Here is a 26168-nt window from a genome sequence, read left to right on the forward strand (position 1 = left end):
GCTAAAATTTTGCACAGATCTATAAATAATAAGATTTTTTCGAGCTTTAGGCCATTTTCGGATTTATTTTATTGATTACAATAATATGTTCCCAATATTTCGCAATTATCAAATTGCATCTTCAGGGGCAATCTATTTTAGAAAACATAATTATTAGTATCACAGCATTTTGTTATGGGCACAATTATTTTCCAAAAAAAGAGATTTCTTACATTTACATAAAATTGTCAGATTTACTTAACAGCTAATGTAGTTTTTACTACCATTGTCTGGTGTTATTATTGCACTGATTATTTCTACGTATTGCACGATCTCTTCTTTGTCAAGTGTCGATAACAATAAGCTGCATTATCGGTGTCGCTTTTGTAATTGATCTTTTTGTTTGTTGGTATGTTATTTATATGCAGCATCTCCAATGTTAACCTTCTGTTGTAGTTGTTCTCCGCCTGTAATACTCGTATTTTGTCAAAGTTTGGTATGTGGTTGTTAAGTTTACAGTGTTCCGCAAGTGCTGTTTTTTGAATATTGTTTTGGCTCCTTAATTTAATGTCTGATTTATGTCCCGATATTCTAGTTTTTAATTTGTTTTTTGTGGTACCAACATATATTTTTCCACATTTGTCGTCTTTTGTTCCATCACATTCAATGCTATATATTACATTGTGTCTCTCACTTAACGGAATTCTACTTTTGGTATTAGTAAATAAACTTTTTAGTGTATTGTTTGTCCGTGTTGCTATTTGCAGTTTATCCTTGTCATATAAATCGGAATTTTGGAATCTCTCAGATAATCCAGGAATATAAATCATTGATTTGTAATATTTTTCTTGAGATTTGTCCTTAGATTTCGGTATATTATATTCATTTATTAATTTTTCAGTTAATAATTTTGGAAAACAGTTTTTGGACAGTATTTTTCGTATTTTGTTTTTATTATTTTCGTGGAATTTATGGTCGCTAATATTCAATATTCTGTTTATAAGATTCCTACCTGTGTTAATAATCATTTGTTTTGGATGTTTCGAGTGGAAATTTAATATGCGACTCGATGCCGTCGGTTTTTGATACCAGTTCATTTCTATTTTATTGTCCTTTCTCATTACAAGTGTGTCCAGATATGGGATGGAACCATTATGCTCCTTTTCAATGGTAAATTTAATATTTTTGTTGAAATTATTGAAAGTCGTCAATGTTTCTTGTATTGCATTTTCCCCAACAATCATAAATAAATCGTCTACATACTTTGTTAATATCACAGGTTTCGTCTTAAGTTTTTCCATGCAGGTGTCAAGTAGTTTCTCCATCACTATATCAGCTACAATCGGAGAAGCTGGTGAACCCATAGGTAGTCCTTTCTTTTGTTTGTATATTCTGCCCTCATATTGAAAATATCGATTATCTTTAATACAAAACTTTAGAATACTTAAAAATAAGCTCTTTGACATATTGGTGTATTCCTCAATTTCGTTCCATCTTTTCTCTATTATTTCTAGTCCCAGGTCCACAGGTATACTTGGAAAAAGTGACACAACATCAAATGAGACCATCTGCTCTTCGTCTTTAATCGTCAAGTTTTTAATCTTATCTCTAAATTGCATCGAGTCACTTACATTGTATTTGGAGTTTTTGGTCAGATTTTTTAGAATATTTACCACATATTTGCATAATTGTATTGAAGGTGAGTTAACCGATGAGCATATAGGTCTCACTACCTATGGGTTCACCAGCTTCTCCGATTGTAGCTGATATAGTGATGGAGAAACTACTTGACACCTGCATGGAAAAACTTAAGACGAAACCTGTGATATTAACAAAGTATGTAGACGATTTATTTATGATTGTTGGGGAAAATGCAATACAAGAAACATTGACGACTTTCAATAATTTCAACAAAAATATTAAATTTACCATTGAAAAGGAGCATAATGGTTCCATCCCATATCTGGACACACTTGTAATGAGAAAGGACAATAAAATAGAAATGAACTGGTATCAAAAACCGACGGCATCGAGTCGCATATTAAATTTCCACTCGAAACATCCAAAACAAATGATTATTAACACAGGTAGGAATCTTATAAACAGAATATTGAATATTAGCGACCATAAATTCCACGAAAATAATAAAAACAAAATACGAAAAATACTGTCCAAAAACTGTTTTCCAAAATTATTAATTGAAAAATTAATAAATGAATATAATATACCGAAATCTAAGGACAAATCTCAAGAAAAATATTACAAATCAATGATTTATATTCCTGGATTATCTGAGAGATTCCAAAATTCCGATTTATATGACAAGGATAAACTGCAAATAGCAACACGGACAAACAATACACTAAAAAGTTTATTTACTAATACCAAAAGTAGAATTCCGTTAAGTGAGAGACACAATGTAATATATAGCATTGAATGTGATGGAACAAAAGACGACAAATGTGGAAAAATATATGTTGGTACCACAAAAAACAAATTAAAAACTAGAATATCGGGACATAAATCAGACATTAAATTAAGGAGCCAAAACAATATTCAAAAAACAGCACTTGCGGAACACTGTAAACTTAACAACCACATACCAAACTTTGACAAAATACGAGTATTACAGGCGGAGAACAACTACAACAGAAGGTTAACATTGGAGATGCTGCATATAAATAACATACCAACAAACAAAAAGATCAATTACAAAAGCGACACCGATAATGCAGCTTATTGTTATCGACACTTGACAAAGAAGAGATCGTGCAATACGTAGAAATAATCAGTGCAATAATAACACCAGACAATGGTAGTAAAAACTACATTAGCTGTTAAGTAAATCTGACAATTTTATGTAAATGTAAGAAATCTCTTTTTTTGGAAAATAATTGTGCCCATAACAAAATGCTGTGATACTAATAATTATGTTTTCTAAAATAGATTGCCCCTGAAGATGCAATTTGATAATTGCGAAATATTGGGAACATATTATTGTAATCAATAAAATAAATCCGAAAATGGCCTAAAGCTCGAAAAAATCTTATTATTTATAAATCAAATAAAAAGGCCGATAAACAACCATTTCTCAAGATAATTTTGCACAGATCTCTCTTTTGTCTGCACGCAGGTCAAGTTCGAAGATGGGCTATATCGGTCCACGATATCGTATAGCCCCCATATAACGGTATCCCCAATATTCGGTATTTTGATGATTTTAGCCACATTTTTCAATGGAATTGTCTGAAATTCCACACAAGGAGTTCCTTGTGAGCATTTTATCCCCTCAAAAAGAATTGTTTATATAGATCCAGGATATCGTATATCCCCCATATAACTGTACCCCCCGATATTCGGTATTTTGATGATGTTAGCCACATTTTTCAATGGAATTGTCTAAAAATCTACACAAGTAGTTCCTTGTGAGAACTTTACCCCCCGAGAGAGAATTGTCTACACAGGTCTACGATATCGTATATCCACCATATAACGGTACCCCCCGATATTCGGTATTATGATCATTTTACACACATTTTTCATCGGAATTGTCTGAAAATACACACTAGGAGTTCCTTGTAGGTACTTTATGCCTCGGCAGACAATTATCTAAATAGGTTAACGATAACGTATTGCCCCCATATAACGTTACCCCGCGATATTCGGTTTTGATGATTTTAGCCACTTTTTCCAATGGAATTATCTGAAAATCCACACAAGGAGTTCCTTGTGAGTACATTACACCCAGACATAGATTTGTCTTTATAGGTCCGCAATATCTATTCCTATATTAGATATTTTAAAGATTTTAAAAGAATTTTTAATGGATTTTATTTTTTTTAAATTTTCTAATTCGTTCCAAATGGTGGAGGGTATTCAAAGTTCGGCCCGGCCGAACTTTCTGCTCTTTTACTTGTTATTTTTAGTTTTTCAAATAAAACACATTTATGTACATTGTTCAAAGTAATATTTTATTAAGTTTTGTCCATAAAAACATTAAACCATTTATTGTATGAATCGGTATGTCTTAGTTGCTGATTTGTATTAGAGGTCAGAAGAAAAAATTAATGAATAGTTAAAATAAAATGTGCAATATTGTTATATGTCTATCTGAATGTATGTAAATAGTTTTGTTATTCCTCTTAACAATAATAATAATAATAATAATTATTATCTGAAATGAGTTGCATGTTTCCATTGTTGATAAAAGCAATCAAAATGTTTTATTCAGACAAAGAATAGTCATTTTATTATTCTATGTAAAATTAGTTCTCTTAGATAGAGCTAAGCGGAAGGAAGGCAATAACGTTGTTTTTTTTTTAACCTGTTATGGATTTATTTATTTTTTTATTTTATTTATATATTTTTTGTCTTTCATTTAGAAATTGCCTCTTCTTGTTCTTTGGTATATTAATTAATGTTATTTGGGTGATGCCTTTTTTTGTTTTTTATTTATTTAGTTTGTACAAATGTTTTGTATTTACTTTATTTCTTTTAATATACTTAGTAATAATGGTTATGATGTATTCAGCATGATTTAAAAATAAAAAAAAAACAAAGAAAATAAATAAATATATGTATGTATTTGACTAATACAATGTATTTTAGTACATAAATTTTCAAGTGTGTTGTTGATAGCATTTTTTGATGAACGAATGTTTTTTTTAAATTTTTGTTTCATTAACTTATTACACAACTAAAACATGTATATCACAATTTTCCATTTTTTTTTTTTTGTTTAAAAGGGTTTTATAATTGTTTACAATTTATCTAATTTTGTATGAAACTATGCTCTCTAATTTTCTTAAAAAACGGCGAAAATTAATGCATGTTATTGAAATATTATTGACTAAAATTACATCAATTTTGTTATTCTTATTAACACAATAGTGAAATCGAAGAAAGTTTTTTTTTTGCTTGGTGTATTGGCATAACTATCAAAATTTAAAAGCTTTGCGCAAATCCATCCATATTTGGCAAATACTACGCGTTTTGTTATATGATCAAAAATTCCTCTTAAATGAATGAACATAGTGATTTATACTAATAGGCTGGACAAAAAAAAAAAAATATTGTATCGTGTTGATCGGTTTATAATTATGACCAAAGCTCAGATTTTACTTGCTCGCAAGTAAGAGTTCTCCAAGAGAACGAGTTTTACAAGCAATTAACTCACCATTATTTTAGTTTATGTGGGAGAGTTCGGGAGTACTCCTATTGGAAAAACATGAGCTGGAAGTAAAATTTTCGAAATAGCATAAGGCTAAAATAAAACACAAGTACAACTCCAAAGTTCTACATCGGCTGTTATTTTTTATTTTTTTTTTTTATTGGATATTGGCCATTTTGATAAGTACCTACTTCCGATGACACATACATTTTAAAATGGGGGTTAGGATGATGTTTTGCAAGTTGTTGCGACCGTCATATTGTATTCAATAAATCCTTATTTTGACAATGAGAAAATTATAGCTGGGAAGCCATTCAACAGTAATTTTCTGTTCCAGAACTTGCAAGAATCTACTAGTTTTGCAATATGTTTCGATATCATAATTGGAAAATCGGTTATCATAGTAAAAACTTTTGCATTTTTGCAGTTCTGGAACAGACCATATATATTTCCAGCCCCTTCAAAATAGTTGACTAAAATAGGCATTTCTTTCAAATTTTATTGCCCGGTTTCCATTACCTGTTTATTTAATTTTTTTTATCAAAGTTTGATTTATTTATTTAAAAGCAAAATGGTCTTTATTTGTGATCTTATCTCGAAAATCTGACCAAAGCCAAATATTGGCTTCTTAAAGGCAAAGCTGAATTGTCGCGCTAGGTGGTATTCTATATTACACGTCTTCGATAAAACAACAACCCCAAGGAGTCTTTATCGCCACTAAACGTCTACATGTGATTGTTGTTTTAGACGAAAACAAAAGCTGGCTTTATGAATGTTAACTTCAATTAAAAGTCGAAAACGTCTTATTTTGCTTGATTTTCGACTTAAGCTAATTTTTATTTCAGATTTTTTGAGGTATAGATGATAAGATAGATTTTTCAACTCTTGGGTAGACAAGTTCGTCGCATATTATTTGGCTCATATAAAAATAAAAAATTTGATTAACAACTTTGAAGCAAGAGATGAAAATTCGACAGCGAAACCAGTTGATGCTGATGTACACGACTGGTTTACTGATCGATGGTCAGTTTTTAAACAAAATTATAGCACAAATCTGCTCGCAAATGGAATTGCTCGAAGAGTGGGATTTTGTATGGAGTATACTCTTCAGGTCTGTACAAAACTGTGATTGTGTCGGCTCATCCTGCTTTAGACTTTTGACGCCAAAAGCCGACTAATCAATTTCAAAATAATGCCAAAAGTCGAAAAAAGTAGATTTTCGTGTCCCTAATTTTAGCTCCCTAGAGAATCGGATTTTTATTTCGCACTTTGTGGGGGAGGCCCCAGAAGGAATAGGCTGATAAATTTCATTTCCAGCAAATCTTCTGTTATGAGAAATTGTGACATTTGAAGAAAATTGGATACATATTTCATATTTTATGAGAGATATAATTATTCAAAATATTGACCTGTTATGTTTTGTCGGTAGAAATGTCGAGATGTTTGAAATTTGAAAACAATCAGACACTTATTTCACATTTTATAGAAGTTATAATTATTCAAAATGTTGACCCTTTTGTGGGTGTGTAACTTGATAGAATGGTGCGATAATGTCCATTTTCGCACCAGCGCTAATAAAAATATTAGGATTTGCAAGGTTTGGACGATGCCTTCAATTTTTTTCTTTATTTTTTTTTTCGTGTAAAGTTTGACCTTTTTTGGGGAAGGTACCAAAAGGAATGGACCGATATTGCCCATGTTCAAACTCGGTGTAAGATTGATAATAATATTATGATGTACCAAGTTTGAAACAAATCGTATACTCCCTTCTAGAGTTATCGTGCCCACCAACCAGACAGACGGACGGACGGACAACCGTACATCCACTCCAAATGTTTTGAAACGGAGTTGGTCCAAAGAGACCTAGGGTCTTAAACAGTTATTTGGAAGAGACACGTTTTGACTGTAGCTACTGATATAGAGCCATATGGTTGAGGGTATATAAAATACTTAAAAACGAGGAAATTAATTCTAGATAATGATGCACACAGTACATTAATTAAGCCGTTTAATTTTAGTACGGAAAAATGGAAAATCCGCAAAATATGTTCTTTTCCGGGGTTATTTCTAAAACATCTGCTCTAAATATATTTGCGAGACATTGTAGATTTTGTATTTTTTTTTTAATATTAAAAAAAAATTCTTTAATTGTCATTTGTTTCGATTTTTTATCCAATTACGATTTCTAAAGTGTTAATAAGAATACAATTCGATTTGAACATTATTATAAATAATCGATGAAGTTTATTTCACAAAGGAGAATAGATACTACAAATGTCTAACAAATTAAAATGGAAATAATATTAGTATTTTAAAATAATTTCTATAATAAATATTGAGATTTTATATAATTAACTAATTTAAATAAAACTATATATTTTTCTAGATTTTCTTATCGATAATCTATAATTTTTTTAAAAACAAAAGTAACCAAACAGTAATGGGAATTAAATTATGAAACTATTTTATTTATAATTCTATATTTATATGCGTGTCTATATTACTATATATTTAAATGTGTGTGTGTTAGTGAGTGTGTCTAGTATTCCATTTCATCCTCATCATCACTGTGACACAGTAGTTTGCTACAGAAAAGAAAAAAATATTTGAACGGGGTGAAGAGAAATCAACATAAGACACAAATTATAGCATGTTTCCATTGGAAACCGAACAACGTTGTTCGCTCTCAGAATTAGGTACACGAATTAACCCGTTCATACGGCACGATTCATAATTCATAGTAAAATAATTCCTTTTTTCAAAAACTTTGTTTGTTGATTTTAATGGGAATTTATACTAAAATGCATTAAATTCTCACTAATATGCATAGAAGAAATGATTGTTTTTCTCCCAAAGATTTATTATATCATTAATTTTATAGTTTTCATTCACGTTTTTAACTTTTTATGTAAATGTTGACATTTTGAACATATTTTTGTATTTTTCTATTTTTAAATTCTGCTGGAGAGACACTTGTCAAGCATTTTTTCAGCCGATACAAACATTTTGAAAATATTGCCTCTTTTGTTTCCAGTTTTCTGTGGAAATTTTAAGTCGTGGACAAAATGCGTGCCTCGAATGAGATAGAAAACAAAATGAACATTCGTTTGAATGTACATAGGCCATTCAACATTGTAGTTTTCATTCATAATTTTCAGTCTTCCCAAATTTTTTTTAAATTTCATTAAATTTTCTTTTTTTAATTTTTAAATGTCATAATTTATTTTTTCGATAAATGCTCTCATTTGTTAGGGATGGGACATATTTTTTCGTTGTTCTGAGAGTGATTTGAATTGAACAACGTACAAATATGAGTGTTCGCTCAGGAAATTTTGTGTGAAGAATTTGGTAGTTTTTTCATAGTTAAGGGTCAAACAACGAATAGAGAGCGAATCAAGTGCAGTGGAAACGCCACATTAATTTATATGTGTGGTTGTCGTTTGTATTTTTTTTTTTAGAGAGACAGAGAGAGAAATATGGCTTTTTGCTTCTGGCGAGTCGGTGATAAAGTTCGGTGTGTAGGGTGTAGCCATTTTAACGTTGTACAACTAGTATGCTGTCGAGTTGGGTTGTTTTGATGATCATGATGGAGTAGTAAGGTATCGAATGGTAAGTACTTAGATTTCAACAAGACAGGAAACGGAAACAATTCATTTGATTTCAGACAAAACACACACACATATATTTTTACACATGCAATGAAAACAAAAGTTAATACGCTAAGGAACTACAACCAACCGCTAGAAAAGATTAAATTGAGTAGATAAAATATGAAATAGAAAAAAGAAATTGAAACATGCCATTAATAAGAAATGATACAGATATAATGATGATATGATTTCGTAAATAGTGTAATAATATGTATTACTACAGGTATCTATGTAGATGTGTGTCAGTGTAAAAAACAATTGTTGATTTTTTTGCAAGCTCAATGTAAGATTCTTTTTCAACGTAAATATGCAACGTAAATATGCACGAATTTTAGTAAAACCTGTCGATTTTCTATCAAATGCTGACGAACTTCGTACTTGAAATGTTTATGAGATAAATCGTCCAAAACATTCGTCTATAATCCTCAAGAATACAACAAATCAACGAAATAGCAGCAACAATTTTACTTTTTAGAAATAAGTAAAATGGCTATATATTCGGCAAGATTGAACCTCCACCATGAGGAATGTCTAATTCGTAATTAATTCGGTTAGAAAATATTGGCAAGGCAAATATTTTGGCCAGATGGTCTGTTATCCTTGGCGAACTTGACGTGCCAAATTAAGGCAATTGGAAAATATGACCTATTTTATGGAGGACATTTCTGTGAGGGAGTTTTCCGCAAATTAAAAACACTTCAGCTTGAAACGCGAAAATATGAATATATTTTAAACAAATCTTGCATGGGTAGCTTCTATGCGCAGTAAAAACGTGTATCGAATAAATGTGGACCGATGTTACCCAAATTTAATGCCAAGTAGCAAGTTTTTGATAAAACAGATTAAAAAGTGTCCGTCGCTTTTTCCGACAGATATATACCCTCAGCTAATGTTCGATTATTTAAATATATTTTGACTTCTGTTATGATTATTCAAATTGAGGGTAGATTTTCCATTTCGTCTCGGACCTAAATAAATATGATACAAATATTGCGACGTTCCAGGTATGGACTATATTGGTTTCTTCCTTCACTTCATATGAGATAGGGTAAGTGTACCAGTAGTCGGCACTTTTAGGATTTTCGCGTTTTTAATCGCTCACCACTCTGAGTGGAACATTTCAATTATTACAAAGTTAATTTATTTAGATTCGAAATTTTGTATAGTTTTTGCAATAATAAATAACGTTTTAATAACTTTTTATTAAATTTCATAAATTTGTAGTTTTATTAAAACAATGCTTTTTTGCCAGTAGTCGGCACCGCTTGCCAATTGTCGGTATGGCATGTTCCAACAGTCGGCATACCATTTTTTTTAAGAATAATTAATAATAATAATAAATTAATTCATTAAAATATAATATTTTTGTTTAGTTAAACTGATTCGACGTCTTTATTGTACTTTTATTAAGAATATGGATTGTTGAGGACCTTCACAGACAAAAATTTAATTTTTATTAGAATAAATCATCTTTTCTTAGCGAAATTGTACGCAAAGATAGCTGACAATATATTTGAAGTAAACAAAATACATTTAGTTGTAAAAGTTTCATTTATTTGGGCTTAAAAATAAAAATTGCCGACCACTGGGACATGTCGAACTTAGGCACACTTACCCTATGTGTTTATTTTTAGAAAATGTTAAAATGGGCGTAGTCGACCGAAGTATTTAATTTTCATACTTCATCTAATAAGGGTACACATATTAGTATGGGAAAAATTACAAGAAAATCAAACATTTATATCCAATTTTATGCGAAATCATAAAATCCGATAAATTTTATATTCATCTCAGGTTTCTGGTTAAGAGAAATTTTTGGATATAACAAGTTGTAAAGAATCGCTGACTTGTTTCGCACGTTATGACATCGGTCCACATTTATTGTGATGTGTGTAATTTGAAGGGATTCGGACGCATACATCACATTTTATAAGAGTTATAATTATTCGAAATTTTTACCCTTTGTGGGGGAGGTCCTCAATGGAGTGGTTCGATATTGCCCATTTTCCTACCTGACATAGCACTGAAAATAATATTAGCTTGATACATTATTTTCTGTGTAGTTTTGACCTTTTAAGTAGGGAAAGAGTGGACCAATCTTCGAAGTCGATATCAATTTGGCAATAATATTACTTTATGCCGATATCGGACACTCTTTTTCAGAGTTATTGGTATTATTACAGGTATTTTGCCGAATATTTTCTAACAGAAAATTATATATTTATATATTAGTAGGGTTCTAGCATTGATGGCCGAAAGTTATCTATATAAGCCCACGTTTTCCTGTGGCCCCAATATAACGTTAACCCCTGATATTCGGTATTATAACTTTGATATTTAGAGTTTGTAACAAATTCTGTATCTGGTAGCAAAATATTGTATATATAGGTTTTCCATATACTTCTCGATATTCGATTAAAATTTGAATAAAAATCAGTATTTTTAGCTCGTAATAGGTTTAAGCTTTAATGGCAGGATATTGTCTATATAGGGTCACCTTTTCATATTGCTCTCATATAACGTTATTTCCCGATACTCAGTAGTTAAGGCTCGCAATATACAGATCTCTGTGTATGGTTTTCAACTTATTGTGACGGATTTGAAACCCATTTCATTTTAACGTTGATATTTCTGGAGTCCAAAACTAAACTACAGACATATACGAACGTGAAAATTTTTATGTATGTGCATTCGCTTCTAACTACTATGGAATTTTTGGAGGTATGAAAGGTGTCTACAACAAAAAAAAATCTTCCAATATCAACAACTTGGGTGTCCTAGGGTGATGTACTACGAAGCAGGCTGAATAAAGAATAAGAATTGTGAAGACTACGTTTTTTTTATTTTTGGCGAATTTCAACCTTTAGACATCTATGCTTAAATAGTAAAATATGTATTTTGGTTATCTGTTGAGTTTTAAGGTTAAATTGAACTTCAATAACATTGGGGAGATTCATTTGTATATCTCTTTGGTAAATTCATAGTTTTTTTGGTTTTGTTATCAGGCACTTGCATTGAAATAAAATTCTTTTGTTTTTTAATTTTTTTTCTGTTTCTTTGGTTTTCGTTCATTCAGTGTGCGCGCAGAGAAAAATCTCAAAGAACGATATTTCGTTTTGGTAGATAAAATTTTATAATTTTTTCACTGCTTTAACAATAACAACAATCTCAATAACTAGTCAGGGAAATCGATTTTTCCGGATTACATTTCATGCAGTTTGCAATCCTGTAAAATATTTATTCGAAAGTTTATATAGGGTTTTATAATTTTTAAATTTAAAAATTTTTATTGTAAATAAAGAGGTTTTAGACAAATTGTTTTCAAATGAATTGCAATTTAGGGCTTAATGTGGGGAACATTATGAACTTATTTAAGTAAATCAACTAATAATTAATTAATTGATTAATATATTTATATTCTACAATAAAATTTAGTTTAGAAAAAATGTATTTTTGGAAATCGGGAAAGGGATTTTATTTCATAATTAAAATTAATAATTTCAATTTTTATATTTTTCTTTTTTAAGATTTAAAGAAAAGTAAAAAAAATTACTCTCATTATGTGTTAATGTATCGAATTCAAATAAAATCACTTTTTATTTGTAAATTAGAAACAATGACATTTAGCATTACATAAATAAATTTTAAATTGATATTAAATATAATTGAAATGTATACGTTTTACAAATAATTTGCCAATATTTCGATAAATATATAAGAAAGAAACTAAAAACCTTAAATCAAATTTAAATTAAACGAAACAAATATGCATGCTTAAAATTTAAATATGAATAGACACAAATCTTAAAACCTTTGGGGAACAAATGCAGCAATAACTTATTCTTATATTATTAAAAAAAAATGTTTTCTGATTCCAACTGATTGATTACACAAACAACCATCATGCTATATAATTAAATTTTTGTTTATATATATATTTTTTTTCAAATAGTAGCACCATTCAGAATAACATTTATACTACATAATAAAGGTAAGGCAATAAACGGTTCATAAACTATATTGAATATTATAATATATAATAACAAATGGTCTCGAGGTCAAACAAGAAATATTTGAAGCCGTTTAAGGTATATATTAAATTTAAATGTCATTCCTATACAATTTGCTTCTATGTCCTGACAACATCCTAAGGAATCCACAATCGTATGATAACTTTAATTATAGAAAAAAAAAAAACCAGAGCTGAGACTGGTTGCGATAAGCTCGGAAAACTTTGTGGGGCTTGAGTGGGATCATGAAGCTCAGATTAGTTTATGTAAGACACCAACTCAAAGTCAATAATGTTATAGCAATGGTATAAAAAACCAACTGGTGAGAAATTACACTCAGCATATTCAGGGCTGTCATAGAAACCGATTTTGTCACTATTGGTTTTAAAAACGACAAGAAAAAATGCTTTGGTGTCATGAAAATCAATGTTATCGGTTTTATTTTCGAATTAGAATTTTGTCGGTTTTGGTTGTCATAGAAGCCAATGTTATTGGTTTTGTTATTGGAAATAAACCAAGTTGCTTAGAGCTGTCACTTTTCATTTGCTTTGGATTTTTTAAACAATTTTTAAAGGATATTCAAACGACTAAAAATGTGGATTTTTAAAGAATTTTTAAAGGATATTTAAAGAACCATAAACGTTGATTTTTTAAAGAATTTTTAAAGGACTACCAACGTGGATTTTTTAAAGATTTTTTAAAGGACTATAAACGTGGATTTTTTAAAGAATTTTTAAAGGACTATAAACGTGGATTTTTTAAAGAATTTTTAAAGGACTATAAACGTGGATTTTTTAAAGAATTTTTAAAGGATTATAAACTTGTTTTTTTTTTAAAGAATTTTTAAATGACTATAAACGTGGATTTTTTAAAGAATTTTTAAATGACTATAAACGTGGATTTTTTAAAGAATTTTTAAATGACTATAAACGTGGATTTTTTAAAGAATTTTTAAATGACTATAAACGTGGATTTTCTAATGGACTATAAACGTGGATTTTTTAAAGAATTTTTAAAGGACTATAAACTTGTTTTTTTAAAGAATTTCTTTCTTTCTAAAGGTCTATAAACGTGGATTTTTTAAATAATTTTTAAAGGACTATAAACGTGAATTTTTTAAAGGACTATAAACGTGGATTTTTTAAATAATTTTTAAAGGACTATAAACGTGAATTTTTTAAAGGACTATAAACGTGGATTTTTTAAAGAATTTTTAAAGGACTATAAACGTACATTTTTTAATAAATTTTTAAAGGACTATAAGCGTGAATTTTTTAAGGACTATAAACGTGGATTTTTTAAAGAATTTTTAAAGGAGTATAAACGTAGATTTTTTAAAGAATTTTTAAAGGACTATAAACGTGGATTTTTTAAAGAATTTTTAAAGGAGTATAAACGTAGATTTTTTAAAGAATTTTTAAAGGACTATAAACGTGGATTTTTTAAAGAATTTTTAAAGGAGTATAAACGTAGATTTTTAAAAGAATTTTTAAAGGACTATAAACGTGGATTTTTTAAAGAATTTTTAAAGGAGTATAAACGTAGATTTTTTAAAGAATTTTTAAAGGACTATAAACGTGGATTTTTTAAAGAATTTTTAAAGGAGTATAAACGTAGATTTTTAAAAGAATTTTTAAAGGACTATAAACGTGGATTTTTTAAAGAATTTTTAAAGGAGTATAAACGTAGATTTTTAAAAGAATTTTTAAAGGACTATAAACGTGGATTTTTTAAAGAATTTTTATGGACTATAAACGTGAATTTTTTAAAGGTCTATAAACGTGAATTTTTTAAAGAATTTTTAAAGGAGTATAAACGTAGATTTTTTAAAGAATTTTTAAAGGACTATAAACGTGGATTTTTTAAAGAATTTTTATGGACTATAAACGTGAATTTTTTAAAGGACTATAAACGTGAATTTTTTAAAGAATTTTTAAAGGAGTATAAACGTAGATTTTTTAAAGAATTTTTAAAGGACTATAAACGTGGATTTTTTAAAGAATTTTTATGGACTATAAACGTGAATTTTTTAAAGGACTATAAACGTGAATTTTTTAAAGAATTTTTAAAGGAGTATAAACGTAGATTTTTTAAAGAATTTTTAAAGGACTATAAACGTGGATTTTTTAAAGAATTTTTATGGACTATAAACGTGAATTTTTTAAAGGACTATAAACGTGAATTTTTTAAATGGTATTTAAAGGACCATAAACGTAGATTTTTTAAGGATTTTTTAAAGGATATTTAAAGGACCATAAACGTAGATTTTTTAAGGATTTTTTAAAGAATTTTTAAAGGACCATAAACCATAAATCTGCAAAGCAGCTTTATGAGTAAGTTCGCAATAAAAAAATTTACTTACGCTATCTCCGGCAACTCCAGTGGGTTGCTGAAATCTCTAAAAGCTTTTCTCGTCACGTTTTCTGAGCGTTCTTCGTCCAACAACACAAAAACTACCACTGCTAATGCCATCTTACTTTATTTCTAGCGACTTATTCCTTTTTAATTTACTTTACTTTTACTGATATTTCAATGACAAATAAACAAACAACACATGTAAGCAACAACAGCTGTTTCGAACATTGGTTTTATTTACATTCGAAATTGACAAAACCAAATTGGTTTCATGACACCAAATGAAACCAACATTGGTTTAAAAAACCACAATAAGCAAAACCGACATGATTTCTGTGACAGCCCTGATTACCTATTATATAGGTATACTAGCTGAACCCGGTGCGCTTCGCTACCCCTTTTGATTTTATATGCATTCAAAATTTTATTTACGAATATATGTTGGATAAAGAAAAACAAATTTAAAAATTAAAAAAAATATTGCACTAATTTAATGCGTTAATAAACAAAATCATTACAAAAGCAGTAACATGACATGCATACACGAAGGGTTTGTCCTTTGGATTTATTTATTTCATAGCAAATACCAAGCGTGCAGGAAACTGCAATTTTTTTAAGTAGAGTGGCATTTCTATTGCAGGTAGTGAATTCGAGATAGCAACATACTTCGCCGTAATAAGCGTATTTCAAATAAATTGTTGTGTTGTTTTTTAGTGTTAGCCTAAGGCGTTGTGGGTCAATGGTTCTTATTAAAATCATATCCCAATCTGATCCGATTTAAATATAATTTAAAAAAAATTACTTTTACACCAAACTCCGCCACACCTTTCATATTTAATTGAAATTGGTGCGTCAAATATGTGAAATCGGCCGAGATATATATGGGAGCTATATCCAAATCTTAACTAATTTCCAATTAATTTATCACATTTATTATTATAACAAAATTCCGCCACACATTCTGAATTTCATTGGAATCGGTCATATATATCGTGTTTGGTGCATAATATGTATGAAATCGGCCGAAATATATATGTTAGCTATATCCAAACCTCAACTGATTTCGATATAATTGTGCAATTTTTGCTGGTGCCAGATTTTGTCTCTCTCGCTTTGGGTGCATCAAATATGTGAAATCGGCTGAGTATATATATGGAGCTATAATCACATCTGAGCGTATTTGAATATAATTTGTCAAATGTGCATCAAATATGTGAAATCGGCGGATAATATATATGGGAGCTATATCCAAATCTGAACCGATTTTAATATAATTTGACTAATTTATTTTCTAATCAAAATCCCGTTACATATTCCAAAATTCTTGGAAATCGAACATACATATCGTGTATGGTGCATAAAATACATGAAATCGGTCGAAAATATATATGAGAGCTACATCCAAATCTGAACCGATTTTAATATAATTTGACAAATGTATATTTGTTTTAATTTCCGCTACACATTTCAAATTTCATTGAAATTAGAGATACATAGCGTGTTTGGTGCATCAAATACATGAAATCGGTCGAAAATATATATGGAAGCTATATCCAAATCTGAACCGATTTCAATATAATTTGAAAAATTAATTTTTGCTCCCGATTCCGTTACTTATTTTAAATTTCATTAAATTTGGACATACATATCTTGTTTGGTCCACCAAATACATGAAATCGGCCGAAAATGTATATGGGAGCTATATCCAAAACTGAACCGATTTCAATATAATTTGGGAAATAAATGTTTTTAGATAAAATCTATCACACGTTTCAAATTTCATTGAAATTGGGGATACATAGCGTGTTTGGTGCATCAAATGCTTGAAATCGGCCGAAAATATATATGGGAGCTATATCCAAATCTGAACCGATTTCAATATAATTTGACAAATTTATTTTCGGATCAAATCCCGTCACATATTCCAAATTTCATTGGAATCGAACATTCATATTGTGTTTGAGGCATCAAATGAACGAAATCGGTCGAAAATATATATGGGAGCTATATCCAAATCTGAACCGATTACAATATAATTTAGCAAACTTATTTTTGTTCCAAATTCCGTTACACATTCCAAATTTGGAGACTGTGTCTTTAACCGATCAATAGATATGTGCATATAAAATCTAAATTTTTGGGAGGTACCTCCGATTCTGATGCTATATCTCCAGTTCCAAGTGGAAATTCAAAAATGTATATAGCCTATGTTACTTTCAGGCGATGTTGCAGTATATATGGAAATTTTCAGAAAAATCTATTCAGCAGTTTTCGAGTCCATAAATTACAAACAAACAAACAAACAAACAAACAAACGTACAAACATTTTCCTCTTTTATAGATATAGAAGAAGATGCATATCCAAAATCCCGGATGTTCTTGAGAAATAAGTCCTAATAAAAAGACCTCCATTTATTTTAGCAAAATGTCTTTGAATTGCCTTATATTTTAAGAAGTCATTAAAAATGTTCTTACAAAATCCACAAGTTTTGTCCGGAAAGACCATGCGAAAATGTTCAAAATCCTAGATTTGGATCCGTCTTTGTCATTGAAAAATATTCCTAAAATTCATAATTCTTTACAAGAATTTCTTTAAAACCAGCAAGGAAAGGTCAAAAGTCGGGCGGTCGAAAATATGATACCCTACAACACTACGGGTATTTAATAGAGCTTCCGTAACAAAAAAGTTTATTTTGGGAATTAGATCATACCAACAATGAACTTTATTTGAGTGCATATCATGGCTTTAGAGTAGTCACAATTTGGGAAAAAAAAATATCCAACTCTGAATCGATTTTTTAAAAATTTAACGGAGGCTTTTGTACCTCTAGTACCAAACAGCATTGCTGTATAGCATATGATATGTCTTCGATAATAATTGTATTAAAAATATTTATTGGAGCAATAGATATACCGAGGCCGAATTTCACCAAATGAAAAAATTCGGTTAAATATGGAAAAATCTAACCCATTTTGGCTGTTATTACATATATTGTGAGCAATAACCGTAAAATCGTATGAAGATGTATTTTGAAGGTTCATAAAAATCTGAACCGATCTCGATAAAATTTTGCAAAGGTATATTCGACGTGTATCTGATGTCCGGTATCAAATATCACTATGAAGTGCATATTACGCATGTGAGGAACTTAAACATCAAATCGGATGAAACATATATATAAGGGCTATAGTTATATCTAAACCGATTTTCACCAAATTTCATGTACTTATTATACCCTCCACCATACTATGGATGGTATATTAATTTTGTCATTCCGTTTGTAACTCCTCGAAATATTCATGTCAGACCCAACAAAGTATATATATTATTGATCAGCGTAAAATTCTAAGACGATTTAGCCATGTCCGTCTGTCTGTCTGTCTGTGTGTGTGTCTGTCTGTCCGTCTGTCTGTCCGTCTGTCTGTCTGTTGTAATCACGCTATCTTTCGAACAAATTGAGATAGAAGGCTAAAATTTTGCACACATGTATTTTTTCCCAGTAGGCAGGTTAAGTTCGTAAATGGGCCATGTAGGTCCAAGTTATCATATAGCCCCCATATAACGGTACCTCCCGATATTCGGTATTTTGATGATTTTAGCGACATTATTAACCGGAATTATTTCAAATTTGGCATTTGAAGTTTGTAATGGATGCTACAGCCTAAGACAGAAAATTATATGTGCAGGTCCACTTCTTCCTGTAGCCCCCATATAACGGTACCCCCCGATATTCGGTTTTTTGATGATTTTAACGACATTGTTTACCGGAATCGTTTCAAATTTGGTATTTGAAGTTCGTAATGGATACTTCATCCAAAGTCAAAGAATGAGCCATGTAGTTCCACGTCTTCATATAGCCCCCATATAACGGTACCCCCCGATATTCGGTATTTTAATGATTTTAGCGACTTTATTTACAGGGATTGTTTCAAATTTCGTATGTGAAGTTCGTAATGGATACTTCAGCCCATGCCAGAAAATTGTCTGTGCAGGTCCACGTCTTCGTATAACGGTACCCCCCATATTCGGTATTTTGATGATTTTAGCTACATTATAAACAGATTTTTCTTCAAGTTTCGCATTTAAATATTGTAATAATTTATGACAAAAGTTGCCTATGCAGGCCCACGTCGTCGTATAAGCATTCGGTATTTTTAAGATTTTAACAGAATTTTCAACGGGTTTTATTTTTTGGAAATTGCCAAATTTGTACCAAATGGTGGAGGGTATTAAAAGTTCGGCCCGGCCGAACTTACAGCTTTTTTACTTGTTTTTAAACTGAATTCAGTCGGAAGTGCCACATTTCACTCCATTTGTGATGATATGACGATGTAGACAAAAGTTTAGACATTGTTGTGGAGTGCATATTACGCATGTGAGGGACTTAAACCCCATATAGGTTGAAGATATTTATGGGAGCTATATCTAAATTTTAACCGATTCTCACCAATTTCAATAGGGTTCGTCCTTGGGCCAAACAAATATTAATTGAAGAATTTCATCTTAATCGGATAATAAATGCGATCTGCATTGAGAGACGGGCTGACGGACAAAACGGACTGACATGCATAAATCGATTCACAAAGACATAATACCCTTACCACTATGTGGTGTAGGGTATAAACATAGGAATCGTTGCATAGTTTCTGGCTCCTATGAATATGACCGTAATCTAGTATCGCAAAATCAGCCATAAAAGGCGACTTTCCGACCTTTACCGTAATTTAAAGTCGATTTCGTTTCCATGCCGAAAACTTTTATTCGATTATAAGTTAGCCGAGTTACGTACGACAAAAGTTCCTTACTGCGGAAGAAATGAGAGACACGTATTCATTTAAATGATCTGTGTCAAATTTCATCAGGGGTCAAATGTCGCAAAAATGATGAAACAACGAGTATTGGGCGATAATATTATATCGATCCTATTCAATCCAATCCGAATGAAAAATACCACATAAATTATTAAAATACCAAATATTGGCAGATACCATTAAATGGATGCTTTAATGTGTTTTTATATGTTTCCGCCAGGATTAAAAGTATTCGCGATTAGTGAAGATGTTCGCATCATTACATCAAAATGTGGACCGCCCAGCCCTAAACTTTAGTCCGCGTCCTGTAGAGAAATGGTTCTGCTTTTGGTATATTTCAACCCCTAAATATTTTGCGATTAAAAACAATAGCGCTCTCTTCTGAACCCAACCCCACCTCATTGCTAAATTTCTGGAGGATTGGGCATAATTGCTACCTTTAGAATGGTTGTCAGTTTTTGATTGGCTGATGTGTAAATTGTGAAGAATTTCAAGATGATTTTCCGTATTTTATCTTAAAAATTGTGCTCTCAGAGCGTAATTCACATTTCTCCCTTTAACTAGTTCCACAATTTAAATAGTAAAGGAATAAAGCTATTGTTTCTCTTGTGATTTTTCATTGCTTGACCTCATAACCATTTGTTTCTTAATTTGTAAATTACTTAGAAAAAAATTAAATTTTTGAAAACAACTTAAAAACACAATTAACTAATTCGATTTTTCTATGTTTCTCAAAATTTGAAATTTTTGTGGTTTTGTTAGGATGAGGGTTTTTGGGTTGGCCATATTTCTTGACAGAGTAGTTGAGAGTTGAAAGTAAGAGGTGTTGTAGGTAGGGGGTTTATGTTTGATTTTTAGAACTTTTGGGGATAGTTATGCATTTTTGAGGGGGTGTTTGATTGAATTGTTCTTTTTTGCACTCACTCTTCCTTTGTGGGGAATTTTTCCGCATAGACCCTTGACGATTTATTGCAGGCATTGTCACAGCATGGACAATACCAATAGCTGAGAACACCAATCGATAAGGCAAACAGGACCGTCGGTATTATCAATGACAACAGCAAATGGACTAAATTGTTCTCCCACGAATAGCGACCGATAACTACCTCTGGATAGGCACGACTGTAATAGCAAGGGAATGGTTCGCCAATGTGTGAAAAACTGGAAAATATTCAAATGAAAATGGGTTACTCAATCGACTGCATGTCAGCATTGATCATCCATACCCATACTGCTGGGCGAAAACACTGCAATTCGTTGTTGGCGGATAGCCACATCCTTCCGAGTTAATGAGAAATCTTGTAAAACTAACATCCCAGATTACGGTCTCCAAGTCGCGGGGATTTTTCTCCCATTCATGGAATGGAATTCGGGTGTAATTAACATACAGTTGATGACATCTGAACGAAAAAGGATCACACGTTTATGGACGTTTACAATGAGAATCATATTTGATGGAATCTTACTTATTCGGCGATGATGTACAGCCCTCTCGACATGAACTCCAGGTACAATTCTTAATTCCCGCAGCCTGAATGTGTTCGATGACAATACAGGTCACCGGTACGGGATCATAATCAGCAATGATCGTAGAAATTGCTGGATCAACAACGAATGGTATTAGGAATAGAAAAGTGAAAACCGATAAAATGGCTGTGGTACCTGAAATAGAAAGAACAAAATAAATATTAAATGAGTTAAGGAGAAGATATTTTTGTTCTCTACTTAAAGAGTAAATTACATATCTTAAGAATGTTGATTTGACAGAAAGGAAGGGTACAGTTGGACTTAGTATCAAAAATATTATTCGACCGAATGATGCTACGAGCAGAGATGTGATTCCTTCACAATTTCAGGATTTATTTCACACTTTTGTGAATTTTTGATGTTCCGAAGGTTTTAAGAGTTATTCCTCTGGGATTTGTACTCCGAACTCACATATTAGAGACAAACTACACATACATGTTTTCGGAAAATCATACGAAATTACACTAAACAGTTAAAATACAGATGTATACCACCAGCCTAGACTTATGATTATTCAAACTCTGGGCTCTTTATGGGGAGGGTCCAAAGGAGTTGGCCAATATTGGCCAATTTGTATCTGACCTAGGACCGATATAAATATTACAACGTGACAGATGTGGACTATATCGACTACTTCCTGTACTTTATTTGAGATAGGATAGGGGCTGTACGAGAAGGTGGACCTAGCTATTTATTAAAAGATAGATTGGTTTTCATTACTGTTTTCTAATACCGAATTTTAGAGAATTCCATTAAGAAAGCTGACTGAATAAAAAACAATACTGAATATCAGGAAGTGCCTTTAAATGAGGATTACTCGAAAACCTGGACTTACATGGTCACCAAAAACTTAAAGTTTCACATAAAAAAAATTCGTTGACCCACATGCTTGCAAACATAACATACTTGCAGAATACGATAAACTTTTCGGTACTTCACTTTATTAAGTTAACTCGACATTGCTTACTTTAATGGTCCGAAAAGTTCTATAATGTGTAAACATAAGTACGAATTTCCAAAATAGTTCTATAATTAATTGAGAAGTTTTTTAATCGGAAAAATACCTTTCTGACACACTCAGCTTGTGGCTACAGAGGGTATGTATCATCATTTACATCATCGAAATAAATTCTTTAGACGTAAGGTCTCTTTGGACGAAATTTTGTCCTCTAGCTGCGCGCACGAAAACTCTTAAAGGGAATAGCCAATTCGATTCTAACATTGTAGATCCTTGTATTTTTTTGGAAACTTAGGTCGAGCTCGTTGAGCATAGAGAGTATCCGACATATTTCAAACTCGGTACATCATAATACTTAGAAAATACAGTAATAACCCATTTTTCCTTGTACCACCCCAATAAAAGGTCAAGATGTTCAATGGTAAAATGTCTCTCCGATTTTCTTGAAACTTCGATGATTTTTTTGATACTCAAAATACACTATTTGCTCATTATTTTTTGGACAACATTTACAAACGCAATTTCAGCTCCATCCACCACCACTAACCTACCGCAAACAGGGACCCCTGTTCGTACAATTATAGTACACGTTTCCAAAACCATCCTCATGCCTTAATTCCAGATACTAACAAAGACATCAATATGAAATTTGATGATTCCAGCCCTATCCCTTTACCGAATACCAGATTTGGTACAATTTAGTATTTTTTGTATAAATTAAGGACGAATTTCCAAGCATCGCCAAATCTCAATCACCAATACCAGCAGTAATCTAAATATCTTAATTTTATTTTACATTTCAAGCACTATATGTTCACCCCAAGCCAAATTGTACCAAACATAGTACTATTTAGTACTTTTCGTACGATTGTAGTACACATTTCTAAAATCACCTCTTTATTACGAATCTACTACGAACAGGGACCCCAATGCAAAATTTCAAAATTTGAGCTTCATCCGTTCACACTAAACTAAACTATTCCAAATTTAGTATGCTTTGGTACAGTTCCGTCACTTAGTACACATTTCCAAAACCACTTTCCCATATCAAACTTGCTTTCCAACCTCTTTTCTCATACCAAGTTTGAATATTTAAGCTCTATCCGTTCACATAATACCAAATGGTATCATTTTAGAAGTTAAGTAATTTTTAGAGCTTTTCGTAAACTTAAAGTTCGAATTTCCATAAATACCCGTTGGTACATATATCCTGCATTCCGTAATTGACTCCCATTCCAAATTTCTGTACCCAACTTTTTGACCTTTTTTATACGAATGTCCAAAATCCCAGTCTTATTACACATCTATGTACCAAGACTGGCGCTCGTGCAAAATTTCGATTATCTAGGTTTAGCCGGTAGCTTAAGTCGTATGTGAAAATGGACGATATTGGTCCACTCATCCATGTACATTCCCCTACAAAAGGCCAACATTTTGAAAAAATTGATTTGATTTATACTTATTCGTACTTTTGTAAAATTTGGTTCAGATATTGTAGCTCCCATCTATAAGTTTCATACGATATGGTATTTAAGTCCCCCACAACTATGGTATTTGGAGCAAGATATCAGATATTCTCAGGATAAACCTTTGGTACCTTTCGTCTTGATGGTGTAGGGTATAATATAGTCGGCCGCATCGGACTTTTGTCCTATTTTTATCATATCCTCCACCATAGTATGGAGGGTATATTAAGTTTGTCATTCCGTTTGTAACATCTCAAAATATACATTTATACTCGACATTGTATATATATTCTTGATCAGCATAAAATTATATGTCTGTGACAGAAAATTGGCTATGCAGGTTCAGGGCTTCGTATAGACACCAAAATAATGGAAACTCCCTATATTCGGCATTTTGCTGATTTCAGCGAATTTATTTACCAGAATTCTTTCAAATTTTAATACTACATCCTGTTACAGAAAATTGGCTATGCAGGTCCAGGTCTTCGCATAGACACTAAAATTACGGTAACTCCCTGTATTCGGTGTTTTTTAAAATTTTAACTGAATTTACAACAATTTTTTTTTTTTTTTTGAAAATTTCCAAATTCGTTCTAATTTTTGGAGGGTATTAAAATTTCGGGTCGGGAAAACTTACTGCTATTTATTTATATATTGTTTAATGCTCCCAATACTTACCCAAACAAACCGATGTATAGAATTTCGCCTTTTCCAAAATCGTTTCGATTTCCAAATCGATTTTATTGCTCTTGATATTTGCTGTTGAATGATTTATTGACGATCGGCTGGAACGACTGCTGTGCAGGCTGGCCTTGCTGCCGCCGGTGTATGTGTGATGGGCCGACATGGTCGGACTGGTCGGCAATGAAGACAGAATTGTGTTGGCGGTATTGCTCTTCTTCATGATGGCAACTTAGGGCGATTCGATGACGACGTTTAATGAATTGTCTTTGTATGTGTGAGTGTGTGTGTGGGTGGGTGAATGTGAAATTAAAACAAATTGTTTTTAATTTAAAATTTTGCTAAGCCTTTTCCTTTTTTGTTTGAAAATTTTATTTTATTTATTTGTTTTTAAGCTTTCCAAGCATAATCCAAGTTAAATATATAAATTTTGTTTCTCGATTTCTTACTATTTCTTTAGAGAATTTGTAATTTTCTTGATGTATGTATGTTTGTGTGTTAATAGGTTATAATTTTTTGTTAGCGTTTTATATTTTTGTTTTAAGGGAGAAGAAAAAAAACAGAGGCGAGACGAGTGATGGGGGGATTTTATTGTTTCTTTTGGTTTTATATTACATTCAATTGGTATTGGTAGCCAAAAAATGTTGTTTGTTTTGTTGTTTTATTAAATATTTCTTTGTTAATTTTAGTTGTTCCTAAAAATACTAGTATTGCTGTTTTTTTTTTGGTTTTGGTAATTTCTATATTTTCCAACTACTTGGTTTACAGACAATGTGGACTTGTTTCCCTTGGTTTTTTGGTTTGCCTTTTACATTGAGGACTTTCTAACTGAATCTCATTGCTACTCAACGCCTAAAGTAATAAGTTGGACTTACTCCCTCAGGTGTTGTCTGTCTAAATATTTTGTCTATTCTATATCATTTCCTTTCCTAAGTTAATATTGCCTATTTTTTCCCCACAACTAATCTTCTGCTTTGTGGTTATCCTTTGAGGGTTGGGGGAGTTCAATGTTGAAAAGTGTTCATGTTTTGTTTATTTTTTTTTTTTTTAATTATTTATAAATGTCTTAGACCTTAATCACGCATCCCTCTAAACGGTTGTTGGTATTGTCAAAATGTGTGGGTGTGAGTGTGTGTGTGTGTGAGGCTATGGTAAATCTGGTGTCAGTGTTAGAATCTATAAACTGTTGAGTTCTTATGAATATCTTTTTTGTTTTGAAATAGTTTTTTGATATTGCTTTGTTCAAGTCTTTTTAAAATTGGTGCTATTATTGAGGATCTGAGTTTGAGGATATTAATGAGTTTCAAAATGCCTTTGAGCAAATAACAATAAAAATCCAAATAATTAAAATGTGTAAAATATTCTTAACTGTTTGTAAAGGCAAAAACTTAGCTATTTGGTTTTAAGGAAGGGAAACAACTGGCAGGCAACCCCAACCAGAAATTGTTCTCTCTTGAAATTCGTTATTTCAAGAGGAAATATGACCTTTTAAATAGATTTGTTTTTTTTTTAATTGTTCGTGTCTCACAAAACAGGGACCTATAAAAATCTTCTTCCTTC

The 26168-nt window shown here is 31.2% G+C and overlaps 2 protein-coding genes across 3 annotated transcripts; one reads left to right on the forward strand and one right to left on the reverse strand.

Annotated features, from left to right (window-relative positions):
- The first annotated feature begins 1736 nt into the window (after nt 1-1736).
- On the forward strand, nt 1737-3058 carry LOC131803328 (uncharacterized). The gene is made up of 2 exons (XM_059124452.1): nt 1737-2845; nt 2926-3058. The coding sequence occupies exon 1, from the start codon at nt 1754-1756 to the stop codon at nt 2759-2761; it is 1008 nt and encodes a 335-aa protein (XP_058980435.1). The 5' UTR covers nt 1737-1753; the 3' UTR covers nt 2762-2845; nt 2926-3058.
- An 872-nt stretch (nt 3059-3930) lies between these two features.
- LOC101895084 (protein tipE) lies at nt 3931-24845 on the reverse strand. 2 transcript variants are annotated; one of them, XM_005184936.4, is made up of 5 exons: nt 24606-24845; nt 21443-21638; nt 21203-21376; nt 20901-21137; nt 3931-7734 (listed from the first exon to the last, which is right to left on the reverse strand). In XM_005184936.4, exons 1-5 carry the CDS (start codon nt 24829-24831, stop codon nt 7689-7691), a joined length of 879 nt encoding a protein of 292 aa, XP_005184993.1. In that variant the 5' UTR covers nt 24832-24845; the 3' UTR covers nt 3931-7688. The 2 variants fall into 2 exon arrangements, with proteins under 2 accessions (XP_005184993.1, XP_005184992.1); XM_005184935.4 differs by lacking the exon at nt 3931-7734 and adding an exon at nt 10160-12025.
- Between the last annotated feature and the right edge of the window lie 1323 nt (nt 24846-26168).

This window comes from Musca domestica, unplaced genomic scaffold (assembly GCF_030504385.1).
Source record: "Musca domestica strain aabys unplaced genomic scaffold, Musca_domestica.polishedcontigs.V.1.1 29, whole genome shotgun sequence".
Lineage (NCBI taxonomy): Eukaryota > Metazoa > Arthropoda > Insecta > Diptera > Muscidae > Musca > Musca domestica.